The following is a 20,494-nucleotide window of genomic DNA, read 5'->3' as shown; positions in this document are numbered from 1 at the left end:
ATACAGCCAATCTAAAGCCTCACAGCTTTGTGGAACACATGCTTGTAAACATGACAGATAATCCTCTGCTCTTCGGAAAAATCGAATTTATCCTACCACTCTTTCAAGCTATTGTCTTATTTCTCTACTCCATCTCACAGCCAAATTCCTACAAGAAGCTTCCTCTATTTTCTGACCTAATAATCACTTCTTAACCCCTTACATTCTGCCTTATAACCTCATCACTCAACTGAAATTTCCAAGTTTATTAGTGATATCCTTCTTTATCTCTCTGTAGCATTTGACACTGTTGACCGTTTCCTCCTTCTAGACTCTCTTCTTCCTTTGTTTTCCTTCTCAGTCTCCCTTATAGGATTGTCATTCTCATCTCACCCCTTATTCATTCATGAGTGCAACTCAGGGCTCTGTCCTGGGCTCTTTTCCCTTCTTACTTTAACATTTTCTCAGTAATTTCATCAGCTCCCATGGGCTCAACTAGCAGCTCTGTTCAAATAACTCCCAAATCTATGTATCAGTCCTATTTCATTGGCACTCCCATCTACATCACTTACAGTCTTTTAGACATCTCCAAGTAAATGTCTTGGACATATTTCAAAATCAATATTTTCAAACAGACCTCATTATCTTTTTACTGCACCCCCTCTCTTTCTAAATACCCAATCATCCTTTCTGTCACCCAGGTTCCCAATCTTGCAGTCAACCTCTATTCTCTTTCCCTTATCCCTCCTATCAAATCAGTTGCCAAATCTTGTCAATTCTTACCTCCACAATACATTTCAGATGGGTTTCTTTCTCTCTACTCACGTAGCCACTGTCCTAGTTAAGGTCCTCATTATCTCTTGCTTGTCCTATTAGAATAGCATACATTAATTTCTCTTTACCCCAAGTCTCTCTTCTCTCTAATCTATCCTTCATATAGCTGCTGGATAGATACAGGTCTGAACTGGTTACTCCCCTGCTCAAGAAACTCCACTGGCTATCTCTTGCTTTTAAATAAAAACTCTTGTGTATAGCTTTTTATTATTGTAACAATCTGGTTCCAATCTACCCTTTTGGATTTATGTTGCACATTCCTCTCTCTCATGATCTCTTATGCGCCAATCAAACCAGAGTACCTGCTGTTCCTATAGCCAGTACTCCAACTTCTTTCTCTGTGTCTTTGTATAGGTGATCAGTTCCCTATACCAAGAATGCATTCTCTCCCCACCTCTTTCTCATCCAATCCATAGCTTCCTTTAAAGATCGGTTCAAGTACCATTTCTTATGACCAATCCAGCCTGATCACCACTCCTTTCCTGCAGTTACTTGAGCCTACTACCCTGGAAATTACTTTTTGGAGGTAGTTTCTTTCTCATCTCAGATTAATTATAGAAGGTCTTATATGTAATCACAATGTATAAAGGCGTTAGTAAGGCATATCTTACAACCTCACAACAGATGTGATTAACTCCTTAATCAATTTGAAAGGATAATACGGTTTTGGCCATTGAATGAAGGTGAGCGGTTCCACATAGGAAAAATCTTGTACTTGGTTGGGAGGAGTTCTAATCCTCTCAAAGAAACAATTCATTGAGTGGTGGAGGGCTCTAGAATGCTTTGTGGAGGCCGGTCAAGACATGGACCAGAGGGCAGAAAGGGATTTTTTTGTTCTTCTCCTCACCCTCTAACCACATCCCTATCAGCCAAGTCATCAGAGGCTGGGACAATGGGAAACAAAGCACCTAGGAACGCTTCAGTTATCAGTTCTTCAGGCTTCAGCAGCCAACTAGACTTTTCATCACCTTATTGTTACAAACCCCTCAGCTATGAATGTCCAGAGATCTGGGATATGCTGGAGGTGCTGCCTTCTTTGCATGTGGGCTTTTTCCCAGCAACTCTTTGTCTCCTCAGGGACCGTTACCTGAAGAGAATCCCGAAAGGTGAGCCTTTTTCCCTCTTGAAGCGGAAAGCCAAAAGACCAAAGATCGATCACGTTCTCCACTCCCAAGCTATTTTCATCTCCACCCCTCACACAGAATACACAGAATAATAATAACTGACATTTATATGGGACTTTATGAGTTACAAGGGGCCGTACATATTAGCTCATTTGTTCAATCTTCCATTGAGAAGACTCTTATGCAAATAGCCTCCGAGCCCTTGGTTGTATGCTTAGGCTCAGTCTTAGTCCACCCCCATCACATTTATATCCTCAGGACGTAATCCAGTGACTGCACATAGTAAGACACTGAATAGAAATGCTCGAATTGAATTGGCGTAGCTAATGAGATCTGTCTACACGGCCAATCTGTTTACTATCCCTGAACAAAGGCTTCACCCTACATCATGAAGGCTTTAAGTTATATTTCAGATGGAAAGGGGTAGGTAATTTTAAGGGAGCGAGATGCTAGTCATCTATATTTTTTTTTTTAAAGAGGACCAGCTCTCATCTAGCAGGTGCATGATGAATAGGTAGAGAAGGCACGATGCAAGCTGGAAACGTGGGGTGGAAAGCAAAATGCCACTTGTAATATATTATACTTCAGTCTTTGTTCGCTCTCCCGAAAAATGGAGGCACCTGTTTAAGTCTTTCAGGACAAATTTAGTTTATATCTTTTTTTTTTTCTATTGCATCCAAATTCCTTTTGCTCTCGGGTATCTGATTACAGAGGAGTCCCAGGCACCGTCCCCCGAGATTAGGTGCCACTAAGTTAACGTGACAGCCCGAACACGCCACTATACACTCGCTTCTTTACAGGTGGCGTCAGTTGCAGCAGATCACGTCTACTGAAAGGAAAGGTGGGGGCCGGAAGGCGTCGGAGGGCGGCAACCGCTTTTGACGATGATGATTGGCCAAAAACCAAAGTTTGATCTATAGACGCACCAGCCAATGGACCTCAAGTAGTTTCGCCGTGTTTACGAAGGATCAGCCATTGGATAGGCGGGAAAGCGACTGAGGGCCAATCAGGACTGGGACCTGGAGAGTGGGGCGGTGCTTCCAGCGAATGGGGCGAGGAGCTGGATAAAGGGGCAGGAGCTGAGCTGAGGAGAATTAGTGACACATCCGGCGTTGAGAGGAGTAGGTGGAGTGAGTGGCAGGTGAGGAAATGTGTCCTGGCTATGGCCTGGATATGGTCTAGAGACCCTTGGGCAGAGGCGAAGGCGTCCACAGCGCAGTCGTTGTGGTTTTTCTTTTAAATCGGCGTGTTGTCCTCGGTTCGCTGACATAGCTCACCTCTTCGACTGGGAGGCCTACCCAGCCATGAGGTTTCGGGGAGGGAGAAGACGGGGTTGCGCGTGCGCCGTTGCGTGTGGTAGAAATGGGGGAAGTGGGGAGGGAAGGACGCGCCCCCCACCGCCCGTCGCCTCGGCCAAGCTCGCGGACTCGAGGTCTTTTCTTCCCACCCCGCCTCATCCAGCCTTGGGCCCGATTCGGGGGAGGGGGAGTAATCCCTCCAGGGTCCTCCCTGCTTTAACCCCCTTTGAGACGGGGTGCGGCCCTCTCGGTTCGTCATAACTAAAAGCGAAGTCAGGGGTCCCCAACTGTCCCTTCGGTGGCCGTGAACCTTCGGAGGGGGGCGTGTTGTGAGGTTGTGGGGGCAGAGACGGGGATGGCTATGGAGGGGTGGGCGTGGGCGGCTCCCCGGCGCTCTGGGCCCGGGCCTACTAAGCCTAGTCTCGGACGGTCTGGAGCTGCCCTGTCATGGTGGAGGGGCGAGTGATGTCACGTCCTCCTCTGTGACACCCAGGCTCCCTTGGGAACTTGGAAGCCCAACTGTAGAGGCAGGAGGTGGGTAATAAATACAAGACCGGGCCCTTGGCCCAGCGTCCCGGGGCCCAAAGGGCAGCCCCGACCTGGCAGAATTGGCCACCTTTGGACAGGTGAGAGGCCCCGGCCTTCCCTTGGTTTTGCTTCTCTGAAATCATGAGGTCATCATTTCTAGAAGGTTTAGTGCGAAGGTTTAATGACTGTGCTGGAGGTGTGGCCTGTTTATAGAGGGTTTGTTGTGTTTTTTCTACCAACCCACATTGACCCATTCCCCCCTTCTACCCCGCCTCCACTTCAGAGCTCTCTATTTGACATCTTGTTCTTGAAATGGTGTAATTGGGACGTGTAATCAAGCAGAAGAGGTGACTGTTTGAGTCACAATCAAGCTTGATTTTGAGATAGAAAATCGGTGTTTCTGGTTATTTGTTGATTTTTTTTTTTAAATTTAGCACTCATTTTGTAGTTACCTGTTAACTATCCCATAAGAAGAAAGGTGGCCTGAGCAGCCAGGAACAGACCTGTTTGGGGTCACAGTGGAAAGCTTAGTCTTGAGGTCAGAAGACCGGAATACTATTTACGATTTGTAATAATAATAACAGTGCTTACTTCAGAATTATGTTGAGGAAATCACGTCATAAGCTACAAAGAACCATATCAGTGTAAGCTATTTGAACTTTTTAGTCTCTTTTTAGAGTATTGGGTCTCGAGTCAGGCTTGAGTTCAGAGTTGGTCTCAGACACTTCTTAGCTGTGTGTGTGACCCTTGTGCAAGTCACTTAACTTCTATTTGCCTTAGTTTCCTTGTCTGTAAAATGGGGATCATAACAGCACCTGTTTCCCAGGGTTGTTATGAGGATCAAATGAGATGATAATTATAAAGTGCTTAGCATAGTGCCTGGCACATAGTTAAGTACTATATAAATCCTAGCTAATATTATTTGATAAATATTTTGAAATTGTTTTTGCCATTTTCTTTTGTTGTGTACTTTACAGAAGCTCACATTTACAGCTTACAAGGTTCCTTAAATCTTCATTTGATTACATAATGAGTCCTTTCCTCATAGCTCTGAAGTAGGTAGCACAAGAATTATCTTCATTCTACAGAAGAGAAAATTGAGTTTGAGAGGATCCTCCAGACAAATAAATATCCAGTTCAGCACTTGAAATGCAGTTTGTAATTCCAGTCAACCATTTTTCATCCTGTGGTGGAGACATATCAGAGTACCTGTTTTCTCTGTCCCCTTTCTTGTGGCTATTTTTGCAGCCTTCTTCCCTTAAAAGAAGACTAGAAAAGGGGAGTCAGCTTGGTATGACAGAAAGAGCACCAGACACACTAGAGCTAGTAATTGGTCAAATCCAATAGATAGTTTTGGAAATATATTTAAAAATTAACTAAACCACCCATTTGATCCAGCAAGAATCACAAGTCATGTTCCTCATTTATACAAAAATATAAATAACAGCACATTTTACGGTGACATGGCTTTTAAAGCACAGTAGGTAATTCACAACTGGAGAGTGGCTGAACAAATTGTCTCTGAATGTAATGTAATATTGTACCATAAGAAATGGTGATTAAAGAATTCAGAGAAAGTTGGGAAAAGTTGTATGAATTGATGCAGAGCCAAGTAAGCAGAACCAGGAAATCAATTTATAAAATGACACAGTAAAGTAAATTAAAACAGTATTTGAAAGACATTAGAGCTCTGATCAGTGTATGAATTTAGAAGTCTGATGGTGAATATGCTTGTCTCAGCAAAGGTAGTGGACATAAAGGGCAAAATGAGGCTTATGTTTTAGACACAGTCACTGTATTATTCATTGGTTTTGCTTGCCTGTATTTTTCTTGCAAGGGAAGATTTTTTTTAGCGTTGATGGGGTCATTTGGAAATGAGAGTGATATAAAACATGTGACTTGGAATCAGAAGAGACCAGGGTTCAAATCTCACCTCTGACACTTCCTTGGTGTGTGACCATGAACAAATCACTTAAGTTGCTTAATCTTAATTTGTTCATCTGTAGAATTGGGACAGTACTTATTGTAATAAATAAGATAATGTATGGAAAGTGCTTAGCAAACTTGAAAATGCCAGAGCTGGAAGAAAGCTAAATGTTAACTATTAATTAAAGTGAAATGAATTGAAATGTCGCAGTTCTTGTTAGCTCTTAGATTTTCCTGAAATTGCCAACAGGTTTTTTATGTAGTTTCATTTAGATTCTCGTTTGTTGATGGATACACTTAAAATGTCAAACAGTTTATTTTCAAACAAACAGCATTGTTTTTCATCTAAGAGTTATGATTGATATGACAGCCTATATCCCTACTGTTCAGTGGAAGGAACCTGAAGAGTTTCATTTTATTTCGTAAACCACTCTAGGGGATTATCCTACCTCTGGGAAAATGTAAGGTGTAGGAAAAATGAGACAGGATTATTGGTGGGGGGAGGGGGAGTGGAATGGGAGGGCAGGGGCAGCTTAGTGTGGTGGATAGAGAGCTGGTCAGGAAAACCTGTGTTCAAGTGCCACCTGTAATACATACTAGCTCATGATTCTGGGTAAATCACTTAACCCTTATATGCTCCAGGCAACTCTGAGATGACAAATTGCAGAGGTGTTGATCTGCTTTGGTACCTCCCTATCCTGATGAAATCATGAGTCTGTCAGTCAATAAACGTTTATTAAGAACCTCCTATATGCCAGTCTTATTGTTTATGATGTGTATTTTAAAATTCTATTTTCAACAGAAATAATTGTTCTTTCTCTGAATATGGTGGAAGTGGGTAAAAGTCAATTTTGTGATAATATTTTAGCCTACTTTCATGGACTTCCCTCCTCCCCCCAGCTTTTCAGTTTTTATGTGCAATATTTTGTTTATAAATTTATGTCTAGATGAAGATGGGGTGAGAGAGGGATTGTTTGATTGATTATCGTAGCACAGCCTCTGAAGGTAGACAGCCTGAGTGGTCAGCTTCAATAAAAACAGCCCAGGTACTCCTAAAGGCCATAAATACAGGATGTATGACTTGATTTGAGACTTGCAGCTGTTTGTCCTTCGTTCTCCAAGAGGATCATGACCTCAGGGAGGTGATGTCACGGACATGCAAGTGAATTGGATTTAAGTGAGGGAGGGCTGTGCGAAATCACCAGCCTTACTTTCTCCTCCAGAGCCATTTGGGTGCACTGGCTAGATATGCATCAGGACAACTGGAGATGGCCCAGGATGCAGAGGGGGACCTTGGCCTTTTTAAGCTAAGGAATTTAACAGCTCTGAGTTTGACTGTCATTAATTAAGGCTTAATAAAATAAAGCAAAGAATGGCCTCTTTAAAAAAAAATGTAGATGGAGGGTGAACTTCTCCTCCCCCACCCCTAGTCTTTGACTAAATTAAATCTTTAGAGCCATTCTAGTGTAAACCAGAGCCTTGACTATCCTAAATTGGCTTCCATGAGTGGGAGTGAAGGTGTGGGTGCGAATGAGTGGGTGTAGTACCTGGACCAGTTACATTACTAGTCTTAGAATCCTCAGAGTACTACTCTGGCCCTGTGCTTAAAGAAATTTTGAATTTAGTTTGCTCTTCTTTGGTGGTGCAATGATTATTGTGCTTGTTATTTGGAAAATTCCTTTTTTATTATTATGTACTTTGACAAACATCTTTTGATGTTTACGTTATATTACAAACATTAACATTTCTCCCATGTAAGGAAGAACAGAAAAAGAAAATTGTATGGCATATGAAACTGAATTTATTGTTGTAGTCATTGTTAATGGGAATTGGGTTAGTGACTGGGATTACTTGAAAGAATTTATTGAGAAAGATGCCTGTTCAACTTAGGTTCCTTCCTCAGAGGCTGTTGCTTTTGGGTCAACCTTGTGCACTTGACCATATATGAGCCTGAGGGAACCTGGAGCAGTTCCAACTTATCCTTGGTCTGAGAACACCAGCAAAGAACACATTTGTTTTTGGCCGATTCAGAGACTTGAGAGTTTATCCAGATAAGCTAACCTGTGATGACCAAGGCCTAGACTGTAATGGATTCCTTAGTCTGAAGCAGAACTTCACTAGGGTTGTCCTAGAAATAAGCTGAACTCTTAAGAGATGGCTAGGTAGCATTAGGTTCTCAACTCTCAGATTCATAGTCAACCTCATTCACACTTTGGTACAGAAAAAATATTATTCATCAAACAGTTGTTGGAATAAATAGCCTGAAGAAGAAATAGGTATAAAAGGGACCTCAGAATCATCTAGTCCTACAACCTCATTTTACAGTTGAGGAAACTATTGTTAATCTCTTTTATCAGAATGTAATGTTGAATATGCAAATGAAGTCTAGAATGCGCCTTCTAAAACCAGGCCTTTATAAGGATCATTATTGGAAACTTTTTCAATAAATATACAAGTGGCTTCATAAAAAATTGATATGAATAAGATTTAATTAATATTAATTCATTAATAAGATTGTGAAATAAAACTCCAAAACATTTTTTTCTACCATGAATTCTATTCTTTGTAAATTTGAGGGCATAGCTCTTATAGTTGCCAATTTATTCTATTAATGATTGGTTGTAACAGGGTTTAAGGTGGCTGGACCGTCACCTTATCAATACTTCCCAAATTTATATTTAATAAATGTATTTACTCATTTTGTTGGTTTTGGATATCACTAAATGTGCATATACTAGGGTGGCTCCTTCTTTCTCTCTTTTACACTGTATCACCAAAGGAAATGTTTTTTAAAAAAGAAACACAATTTGATCTATATAGGTAGTACTGTCAATATACTCTTCACCATTGAATATTATTTGAGCATTTACTGTAAATGGATGATTTGGTTTTTATGGCACCTAGCATCTCTTGGGTTCTTCCTATCATTGTATTAGGCATCTGGGATAAGACTATAAACATAAATTCATTTTTAAAAGAGAATCCTATTCATAAAACAATATGGTACACCTAATCTCAATAGTTTTGTTATGAGAGAAGTACTTTATAAACTTTAAAGTAACCAATATGCATGGGAGTAGTTATTATTAGGGTTTTACATTGCAAGACATGAGTGGGGAAGGCACACAGAACAACGTAAAGGTTTTAACAAGTCACAGACTGTACTGAGGAAAATGTTTTTCTCCCAAAGCAAAAAACAAACCACTTACTTCACTTAAAATCATGAGTTCCTTTCCCTTAATCTCTTCCTTTTTCATCTGGATTTTGCCAGCAGAAGCAAGCCACATAGTTCACAGAAGGCTCCAGTAGAACTTTAGGAGAGTGTATGTATTTGAAGTAGTCCCTAACAAATCTCAGGGTTCCTGTATCTCAAGGATGAAGGCATAAAATGAAGTTATAAACATTAGAGGAGTTTGGAAGAGTATTTCACTTGAGTCTGAAACTATGCTTTGTTAAATACAAGGTATGTAGATTGCCTGATTGGTGAAATCCTAAAACCAAATCTAATTATTGTTTTCACCCCTGGAAAGACGGTATAGATGTTATGGTTGTTGGGCCTTTTACAGTATTCTTTGCCTCATGCTCCTTTCACTACAGATTTTTCTTTTACAAAAAAATTCTGGAGTTGCAGGGTTTTTGAGGTTAATGGTAGATTACTCTTTAGAGATAGCCTCTCTGTGAGAGTTCATTTGTACCTGAGGCAAGAACTGGTAGCAGTAAGTGTGAAGAAGCATGAAAGGGTTGGGTTTGAAGAACTATTACCTTGATGGATTATGACTGACTGGTAATGAAATTGGTAAAAGTTTTTATTTATTTAAAATCACCCCATACCGAATTTCTTGTTTCCTCATCTTAAATGTTACGTGATTACTTATTTTTTAATAATTGGGGTCTTCAGTCGCAAGGCTAGAATTAGTCCTTCTTATTTGGGAGCTTCCCTCTCTTCAGTCCCCCTTTTCAGGCCCCTTTTGAGGTGTGAAATAATTTAGTATTGTTCAACTGAGTTTACACATCAGCAATCACTAAACACCGAGTCCAGTATGTTCGTTCCATCTGACAGAACTTTAAAGAAGAATTGATCTTAAGAGGTATAGTGGAGAGAGAGCTGGCCTGGAAGCTAGGAAGATCTGATTATTCAAGGCCTACCTCAGACACATACTGGTTTTCTGAGCCTGGGCAAGTCACTAGTGCTCTAGGCAACTTTGTGAGACTTAAAAGCCACAGACTAGGTACCTGCGTTGGTACCACGATCTCCCTCACCTGAGAATTCCCCATACCAATTAAATTACAGGTCCAGTCCCTATTGGACCAGATTAGGTAACATATTCCACTGAAATTTTAGAGGGAGTCTAGGTGTTTTCATGGTTATTTATAAGAAGGTCAGACTGAGTTGAACATCGTTGTAAATCTTACACCAGAAATTTCTGGCTCAAGAAGAAATTCCTGCTGACCTTGGCTCTTCTTTCCCATGACACTCTGTGTTACAAGTCTAAGGGATACCCCACAGAAAAGAGATTGTCAAATACTCCTGGAAAGCTTCAAAGAATGAACTGGGAAGAAAGTTGTTTCCATTAGTCCTGCCTTCCTTGGATGATGGGATCCAGTTATATTGGTTTATTAGAATTTTGTTTTTTTTTTCTTTTTAGAAAGGAAGTATATGTTGAAACTAGAAGGAAAAATAATTTTCCATAAATTAGGAATTTGCATTGAAACTGTAATATGTGACTTTGAAAGCTGCTTCAGAATCCTTCTAAGTTCTGTCTAGGGATATCATTAGGAGTGTTAATGACACTTTCCAGATGCTGGATTATGCCATCCTGTAAGAGAGCTCCTCAGGGGACTTGCTCATCATGGCTATGGAAGGTTATGGTTAACTTGCAACAGCCTGCAATAATTGCACCATCTAGATCAAGAAAACCCAGAGTCCCATTACTTAGAGTTGAGAGCAACAGCGTTAGTAGACCCAGCAGCTGGCAGTATAGCCAGCTCTTGAGGATTTTGATCAAACAAACAAAAGCATTAAGGTGGGTAGAAATAAAATTAGCAGAAAAAAGTGGGGGAGAATGGGAAGTAAAATGCGTACTGTATGCCATGCACAAAACAATTTTGACTTGTGACATGGAGTCCTAGGAAGAATAGATGTGGTGGATGTTTGAGTGTCATGTTTTCTTCTTGCTTCAAAAGCATTTTATTAAAGGAAACATTGACCCAGACCTTGAGTTAGTGGCTTTGTGGTTGTCCTAGGTGTTGATCAGAATATGTATGAAGTATATATTATATTCTAGTTGCCTTAGAAACAACATGTCTGAGAATGTTTTTTACTTAATAGAAACATTGACTTTAAGACTGAAAGGAGCCTTAGAGGTCATCTAGATTAATACCTTTATCTTACTGAAGAGGAAGTTGGGGCCTAGAGAGGTCAAAAGGCTTATTCAAGGTCACATAGGTAGTAGAAAGGGATTTGTTAGAGTTGGGGTTTGAATACAACCCAAAGAACTCCAAACCAGTATTTCTTCCACTGCCTTAGATTGCACACATCATGAGGCTGAGGCAAATTTGGGAAGGCTGAGATTCAATATGAGGAGAGCTATTCATTACTATGGTATAGATTCGGTAATGTATATTCTACTCTTTTGAGGGTTGAATATGCACAGATTGTGTAGGGAAAATATCTTTAAAGCCAAAAAGCCTTCATGGAATTAAAGATCCCAGGGTGTGTTTTTTTACTATGTGGCAAGGTGATATCCTGGAAATATTCCAGTTAGCAATTATGTTTTCTTCCTTAAGTGCCTTAGTTTCGTTTTGGAGGAGGGACTTGTGGATTTCTTACTTCCTGTGACGTTTTTTAATTTTTCATAATAGAGTTGGGAAATAGTTGCACCTTTGAGGTGACTGAATTTATTTGAAATCTTTTATATACAAATGCTAAAAATATATATGTAACAAGCTAAAATGCTGAAAATTCGTAAGTAGATACTAAGTACTAATTCATTGCCCAGCTCTGTCATTGTCATTCTTTTGAGTCCACTGTATTCTTGAGTTCACTATATTCTTCATCTTTATTGAAACTCAAATTCTCCAGCACTTGGAAATAAAATGGCAGAAACACTTTATGTTCCAGGAATTAATTCTGGACCGCTTTAACTAGATCACTAACAGAATTTCCTGGAACAATTTATTGGTCTTTTGAAAAGGCAATGGACTATTCTCTTTCTTTGAGAAAACATTAAGTGATTCATCCATGTCTTATGTGTCTTCATATTCTTTAAACTTAACCTTTTGTCTTTTGCTACACCTCTCTAGGACCTACAGAGTGAAGGCTGTGTCCCACAGACTCCGGCACCATGAACATGTTTGATCGGAAGATCAACTTTGATGCGCTCTTAAAATTTTCCCACATGTAAGTGTTTTGACCTTTCTGCTTTTTCTTTGACCTAGTTCATTAACTGCCATATGCATAGCTAACAGACAAACTCATAAATCTTTTCAGGAATCAAAGAACCCAGACTCCTAGTATTGTTGCATAATCATTAGAAAGTCTTTTAACTATTTTAGCTTTGAGTGCCCCCATCTGTTGTATATCATGGATACCTGATTTTCGGGTGTTTTGGCCTTTCCCAACTCTTTTGCCTTTACTATTATCCATTTTTAAGAAAATTATCTTGAAATGTCTTACAGAATACATTGTGTTTTCCTCATAACAGCTCAAAATACTTGTGTTATAACTTTAGGAACATGGGGAAGTTTTACGTGTAGGGGAAATGGACTGATTTTTCAAGGCTTTCCCTCCTTTTTGATTTTATTAATTCAAGAATGGCCTTAGTTGCTAGAGTGACAACTCTTATTTTCATTATCGTTTAGCACACCTTCTACACAGCAGCACCTGAAGAAGGTCTATGCCAGTTTTGCCCTCTGCATGTTTGTGGCAGCCGCAGGGGCCTATGTCCATGTGGTCACCCATTTCATTCAGGTAAGAACAATTGACTTCCTTGATTGCTGCAGAATTTAAGGAACTTGCTCAATGCAGTGTCTCAAGCTAATGTCCAGCCTTCATCCTTATCAGTAGCTGGGGTTATGAACCTCACCAGCTGGCAAATACAGGGCAGTTAAGGGATAGTATGGCAACTATTCTGTGCATATACCAAAACCAGAATGCCTTGACTCTTTAGCAGAGAATGATCTGCTACTGATGTCTTAAGATAGCTACTTCCTGGTATAGAGACATAATATTACATGCCATGATTCTCCTTAACATGTGGCATTTTTGTTCTGTTCCTTCTTTCTCCCACCTGTACTTTCTCTGCCCAAGACATCATGTGGTGAAGTAATAAAACATTCGAGTTGTAGACACAGGGTGATTCGGATGATTTCATGGCTTAAGTATACTTTGGTTCTCAGAGTGATGACATTCAGCAGATCTGAGTAGGGAATTTCAGGAAATTCATTTTTCCATACTAGAGGAAAGTTGTAGGATAATGAAACACTGAAAATAGTGTTCCTAGGGTAAAAGTCAGGTGGGGCAGTAGAAAGAATACAGGATTTAGAATTAGGAGACCTTCCTTAGAATCCAGACCCTTACCTGAGCCACAGTTTCCTCATCTCTAAAACAGGGATAACTTTCTATCTAACTTAACAGTTATGAAGGTTATTGAAATGTCATAAGATTTCTGTATGTGAATTATAATTAATGAACCTACTGTAGCTTAGCTCTGTCTTTGTTAGGAAAAATCAAATAATAAGATATCTTGCTACAAGTGAGTAGGAATTTCCAGGTTGTCAGTTTTGTGAAAAGTGTCCCATAAATGATTTTTGTGTTCCAGGAATAGGACAAGTTTTCAGGGTAATGTTCTTGATTAGCCTCACCATGGGAAGAGCTGGTGGAGGCTGGGGACAGAGGGAAGGGCAGCTGCTATAGACTTCCTGCTTGGGCATTTTATTACAAGAAAATCATGTGTATCTTAACTTTGTGAGCATTTGGACTCAATAGAGTCTCTTGTAAAGAAACTCTTCTTGTCCTTCAAGTACTTAATTGTTTGTTTGATTCTGACAGGCTGGCTTGCTTTCAGCCTTGGGTTCTTTGGGATTGATGATATGGCTGATGGCAATACCACACAGTCATGAAACTGAGCAGAAGAGACTGGGCCTTCTCACTGGATTTGCTTTCCTTACAGGTAGGTGTTTAAAGATACCCCTTTAAAATGCAAAAGTGCTCTGAGCTGTATTTATACTGTTGCTATTTCCTTTACCTGAAGAGAAACATGGAGTTAGTTGAAAGAGCACCAGATTTGAATTAGTGCTGAGTTCTACTCCTTGCTTCTACCACTTAATAGTATGTGATTGTAGGCAAATTATTTAACCTTTCTGAGTTCCCAAAATGGGGCCAGATTTATATACATAAATCACACACATGCATCATAGGATTTTTCCAAAGCCCAAATGAGATAAGAGAAAGCATTTTTTAACTGTAAAATGTATATGAATGAGAGTTATCATGCCTGACCCTTAGTCCTCCTTGTTATGATCCTTATTCAGACTTCTAAAGGCTTATAATTAGATTTTTATAATCATCCTACCTGTTAATATTTTCTGTTGCCTCTCTCCCATTGTTGTGCATTGTAGTTCCTAGTTGTTTGGAGGCAAATCTTATGTCTAGTCAGATCAACCCCCAGATACATTATTAACATAAAAACCTAACCAAGGGAGTGGGAGGAAAAAGAGGTAGACGTAATTATATTTATTTAGGTCAAGGTGTCTGTTTTTTTTTTTTTTTAAGGAACCATATATATATTTGCATATATCCTGCTGGGAATTGGCCCTGTGGGTTAGAGGAGCCTTTTTGGTAACTGAAAGTTAATATTGGATTATGGGATATTTTTTATTTTTTTAGGAGTTGGATTGGGCCCTGCCCTGGACTTATGCATTGCCATCAACCCCAGGTAAGTGACCTTTAGAGTTTTTAATCTTTAGCCTTTATATGCCTGCTGTCAATCTGGCCATCTTTAATCTCATCCTTTTCTTTTGTAGCATTATTCCCACCTCTTTCCTTGGCACAGCAATGATTTTCAGCTGCTTCACCTTGAGTGCACTCTATGCTAGGCGTCGCAGCTACCTATTCCTAGGAGGTAAGGAAGCCCTGGAAAGTTGGGGGGTTTTCCTTTGCTCTGTATTAAGGCCTCACTAAGACTTCTCCTCTTGCCATCCCCCCCACCACCACCACTTTTCACTTGTTGAGGATCTTTAATTGGGTTTGATTCAGAGGCTGTCTTGTGTTCTTGGGAAAGGAAGGGATAATAGGGTCTAATAGGGTGTTCAGGATTTTCTCAAAAGTAGCTTTTTACCACCTGTTGTAGGTATCTTGATGTCAGCCATGAGCCTGATGCTGTTTTCCTCCCTTGGGAACCTGTTCTTTGGATCTTTTTGGCTTTTCCAGGTATGAAATAAATGAATATTATCATTTTGGCTTTGAACTGAAAGGCTTTAGGACTATTATAGTGTTTATTTTCTTATTCTCCAGTAAACCAGACTAATAGTCTTTTCAAGTATAATCCCTACTAAATTGTAAACTCTTTCGGAGCAGGGGTACTGTTTTTTATTTTTGTATTCTTCTATAGTACCTAGCATAGTGCCTGGGACATTCCTATAGGCATTTAAGTGTTTAATTTTAGTTGAACTAAGAATCTTTATGAGGTGACCCTACGTACACCACCAGTGTAATTCCCTCTAAGTTAAATATCTCTGGAGATTCAAAGATTCATTGAATGCTAGCGCTGTAAGGACCTTAGATATAGGTAAGCTGTTATTTTATTTCAGTGATCCAATTAAGATTTACAGAAATATGTCCCAAAAAGATCATAATCTAGTTTGCAGTTTTCAGTGCCCCCTAATGTTAGTTAGAAATATTAGCATTTATTAGTTAACTGTTGAGACCTTCAAAAGGTCTAAAGCCATCAATAAATAAGTCCACTGTGCTCTAGGGAAAGCTTCAACAGGACATACTATGTCAGGTAAAAAGTCTCTGAATGCTCTTGTTTTTCCCTCTTTTTGAAGTGTCTTCCATTCAGCACATATTGATTGCATGGTAACCATGTTACCATTCTTTTTCTTTAGGCAAATCTGTATGTGGGACTGGTGGTCATGTGTGGCTTTGTCCTTTTTGATACTCAACTCATAATTGAAAAGGCTGAGAATGGAGATAAGGATTACATCTGGTAAGTGTGAGGACATTAGGTTGAATTGTCATTTTAGTTAGTATGAAAGAGGGGGAAGGGTATGATTGACATTCAATTCTTGTATCCCTTCCCTTCCCTTCCAGTAAGAGCATCCTGGACCGTTTGGGTGGCCTTAAATCTAACCTGGTTTTCTTCTTGATTAGAATAGGTCAGACTCTCAAACTAGCACTAGCTTTTCAGTGCTGACTTAGATCTGGAAGTGCAGGACAAGGCATGATTAGCATGGAGCAAGCCATGTGTATTCACAGCATATTACCACAGCTTTCAGTTATCCCTTGGACATGCCAGAATATTAGTTAGAACATCTTAGATACTGATAGAACATCTTAGAAACTGAGGCCTATAAGGAAAAAGGGTTCTAGATTGTTTTGTTGTGTGGTCTTTGGGGCTAAGCAGAATAGTGTATTGACTTCTTGGCCTGGTTTCTCTCTCCCAGGCACTGTGTTGACCTTTTCCTGGATTTTGTCACCCTCTTCCGGAAACTCATGATGATTCTAGCAATGAATGAAAAGGTAAATCAATTCTGTTGTCCAAGACTGAAGACAGAATGCTTTTCTAATAAGGCATCACCCTACTTACATCTTGAAAATCTTTTATTTGAAAGCATTCATTATGGGCTAATAGGTAATGGTGGGGAGGTACTATATTATGCTAGTGTGGGGAGGTGAACCAGATGATATAAAGGAGGCAGTTTTTTAATAATGATGACCTGAAGTCTGAACAGAAAGTGCACATTTCAGTAGCAGGAAGTGAAAGTTCAGACATGAAAAAGTGTAATGTTTGTGAAAATAGTTATTCCTCAGAAAATGGGTTAGCAGGATATTAGCTAGTTAGCTAGTGAGTGGGAATGAATATTGGACCAGCCCATACAAACTTGCTATCAGTCAACAGTCTTTATACTGAATATTTTATGAAAAATACGGCAATGGAATAGATTAGGCAAATGAAGGAGTGAGGTGACTTCTTAATTGCCTGTTCTGTCCAGGATTCTGGTTATTGAGATGCAGTTGAACAAGACTGAGGTAGCCTTGGAAGGTTGAAAGCCTTGTTCTACATACAGCTGAGCTTTTCCAGAGTTATGTACAGAAGGAGCATGACCAAGAAGCTCAGAATTTTATCAGTAATCAGTGGTGCTTTGATGCCATCATGCTCAGCAGGGCACAGCTGCCATGTCACCTGTCCTCCCTGGAGGAGTTCATGTCCTTTGTTGTGGATTGAGTCATTTTCACTGAACTAAAACACTGCCCACACCTGTGTTATGTGTGAACTCTTGGACTCTTTAATATTCTGATTTTTTAAACAAAATTTGTTTATTTCAAATAAACATTTAATGTGAAAACAAAGGTCCATTTCAACAACTGAACTTTTTTTTTCCCATTTTTTTTTGGAGGGGAGAAGGCAGGGCAGTTGGGATTAAGTGACTTGTCCAAGGTCACACAGCTAGTAAGTCAAGTGTGTGAGGTTGGATTTGAACTCAGGGCCTCCTGACTCCAGGGCCGGTGCTCTACTCACCGTGCCACCTAGCTGCCCTTTTTTTTTTTTCCATTTTTTAAACACATCTACTGTAGCAAAGTCCCTTATCAAGGGTACATGTAGAAAACAAAGGCATCTTTTTATAAATAGAAACAAAAGGATTTTTTCAGCTTTTATTATAAGATGACATAAAAAGTTTACTCAACAGAAGTAATTTCATTACTAATTTTTGGAGGCCCGCCAACTTTTGTGAGACAGTGCTAGCCTTCTTCTAAGCATTAAGAGCATAGCTGCAGGGGCAGCTGGGTGGCGCAGTGAGTAGAGCACCGGCCCTTCAAATCCGACCTCAGACACTTGACATACTTACTAGCTGTATGACCTTGGGCAAGTCACTTAACCCCAATTGCCCTGCCTTCCCTCCTGCAAAAAAAAAAAAAAGCACAGCTGCTTAAGAAATGACACAGGCGATAATTCTAGACCTACATCTCCCCTAAAATAATTTATTTTTTTACATATTGATCTTTTTTTTTTAATAAAGTTAAACTAGAGTTATGGTTATTAAGGGTTTTTTCTGAGCGAAACACTGAGCAGACACTTGGAGCACTTGTTACCTCTCCATTTGGTGGTTATCTTTAACCTCCATGAGCTTACTTTCAGGAACATCTGTGAGTTAGAAGCAGGGGTGGGTGGGGGTAGCCTAGAGTAGTTCTGTGTAAAGTCTGGGGGGTGTACTTTGGGTTGACTATGTGATTCTCTCCTTTTAGGACAAGAAGAAAGAGAAGAAGTGAGACAACTGTTCAGCCTTTCCCTCTTTGGCTCCCTTCCCTCATCCTCTCATTTCCTCTTTGCACACATTACAGGTGGCGTGTTCTGTGATAATGAAAAGCATCAGAAAAGCTTTTGTACTTTGTGGTTTTCTCTGTTTTGAGTTTTTTTAATCAGAAAACTGATTAGCAGATTCTAATTTGGAGTTTGGCTTCGTGTTCCCTGGGATTCCATACTCTCCTTTGTCCTTCGGCAGTCAGTCCCTGGTATGTGAAGAGTAACTGCAACCAAGTAGAAGGAGCAAGTTCCAGCAGTCTTCTTGAAGGCAGTACTTTATTGGCGGATTTGAATTATTTCCTTGCAAAGCCTCTTCTTCTTTATTTGGGTTTAATAACCATTCCTGTGGGTGGGAGATAAAGATTCCTGTGTATTGTAGCAAGTTGAATAGAAACTTCTGGAGAATAGAGATTTCTGAAACCCATAGCTCCCGTGTTCAGTTCTGTTTGGACTTGAGCTTCTGCCAATTCCTTAAGAGATTTGCAAACAAAGTGAACTGGTCTTTCTACTTCAGAAGAAGCTTTATGGAAGGCATTTGTACCACCTCTGAGCCTTGTTGAGTCACTGCCAGTCTGGCAGACACAACATCTTACCTTTTATTCTTACGAAATCCTGGTTGATGAAATGTTCCCCTAACTCCTTGCCTGGTCCTAATTCAAGGAACCTGTCCACTCAGATCTATTAGAGTAGGAGAGTTTTCAGCATGTATATAAATATTAGTTTCATGGGACAACTGCAACTCCTAAAAGAAACCTTGTGCATGTTAAATGGGATAGTGTTGAATTCTCTAAACTTGCCCTAGATTTTTCCTCTCAGAAGTGTAACTCAGTCTTAGTTGCCAAGTAGCCCTCTGAGTTGACTGTCATTAGAATGCTCGAAGAATCTGGGAGTCGGACCCCAGGAAGGGCTGACATCCATGGAGAGCTTTATGGAATTGTTTCTAACAACCTGGCAGCACCCTCTGAACAGCTCTGTGGGCTAGAGGATGGTAGAACCACCCTTCCATTCAAAGGCTCTTTGTCTGACTCACCAGGGTAAGAGCTGCTGTGGTGGCTTGAGAGGCAGAGTTCTTAGTTCCATGTCATCTGGTCCATTCCGCAGCTGAATATCTGTAAGCAGTGCTAGGGCAGTGTCTTGAGTCAGCAAGTAAATTCCTGGCAGATGATTCCTAGCTCTTGTTCTGCTGCCTGTTTTACAGAAATTCAGCTTTGGGATGGCAGCTTTTTTACATGGGCCATTGCTCACCTGACCAAACATACAAATGGCCCTTATCCCTGTGCCACCTTACCCTGGTTGCAAGTATGTGGAGGATACTAATAGAGGCCACCATGCCAGTGTCCACATTTTCAGCCAGAGTCAGATGGCATACAAATGAAGGTGGCGTCCCAAATGACCATGGCTCTAAGAATAGTTGGGAGGCTGTACTGCAGAAGGGATGGAATTACTTTAAAGCTTGTTGCCAGTAGCCTTCTGTTTTTGGCTCTCCCTTCCCCTTGACAGTACTATTTAACAGCACTGCTGCCGGTGTTGTGAACTTGGTCTCCTGCAGCACACTAGTGCTTCGTTTTGAGGGAAGCATTTGCTCCTAGACCCTGTGGCATTCAGGATAGCTCTGTGTCTTGTAGATAGTTGACCCTTGATTGAGTGGTTGCCTCTGATCCCAGGGTACCAGACATAGGTAGGACTATTTCTCCTTGTCGTATCCCCCAGCAGCCTTTTGTCCATGTATTTGATGTTGCTCTGCCCTTGCTAAGAAATTGACTGTGTTAATGTCTCCTGAAGCCAAATTCCACCTTTTGTGCTTTTTGCTTGGGATAAAAGTTTTTCTTTAGAAACGGTGCCAAGAATGACAAGAAAAAAATTCTACTTTTAAAGAGAATGCCTAACAGGTTTTTAATACAGTAATCACTGTAACTATCACTTTCTTTTCTAGTTTCTTGGTTTTCAGCTCAGGCTGCATTCTATAACTCATACTGTGAAGACAAAGGTGTTTTTGATTCAGAAATATATAAAATCTACAAAGTCTTAATTTGTAAAAAATAAAGAAAAAATCCTCAGTCTTTCTTGGTGCTTTGTGTATATATAGGTACCGCTTAAACAGACTCCCTGTCTTTTCTAGCAAGGTGCTAGGCTCTTGTGTCATGTTGGCCTGGTAGCCTGCAGGTGTGTGCAATCAAGAAGGAATTTTTCCCTCTGGGAGAAATTGGTCACTTTGCTTTGTCATGAAACCAGGTTCACCCCAGCACACAAGAGCAAAGGAACAGTTCCCTCAGAAGACTCA

General features: G+C 40.2%; 1 protein-coding gene across 1 annotated transcript; it reads left to right on the top strand.

The window, feature by feature from the left end:
• The first annotated feature begins 2,999 nt into the window (after positions 1-2,999).
• TMBIM6 (transmembrane BAX inhibitor motif containing 6) lies at positions 3,000-20,273 on the top strand. The gene is made up of 10 exons (XM_036759512.1): positions 3,000-3,078; positions 11,993-12,089; positions 12,551-12,659; positions 13,740-13,860; positions 14,577-14,625; positions 14,714-14,811; positions 15,040-15,119; positions 15,797-15,897; positions 16,355-16,430; positions 18,156-20,273. The coding sequence occupies exons 2-10, from the start codon at positions 12,034-12,036 to the stop codon at positions 18,177-18,179; spliced, it is 714 nt and encodes a 237-aa protein (XP_036615407.1). The 5' UTR covers positions 3,000-3,078; positions 11,993-12,033; the 3' UTR covers positions 18,180-20,273.
• The last annotated feature ends 221 nt before the right edge of the window (positions 20,274-20,494 follow it).

Source organism: Trichosurus vulpecula, chromosome 5 (assembly GCF_011100635.1).
Source record: "Trichosurus vulpecula isolate mTriVul1 chromosome 5, mTriVul1.pri, whole genome shotgun sequence".
Classification (NCBI taxonomy): Eukaryota; Metazoa; Chordata; class Mammalia; order Diprotodontia; family Phalangeridae; genus Trichosurus; species Trichosurus vulpecula.
This window is presented reverse-complemented; position numbering and strand designations above follow the sequence as displayed.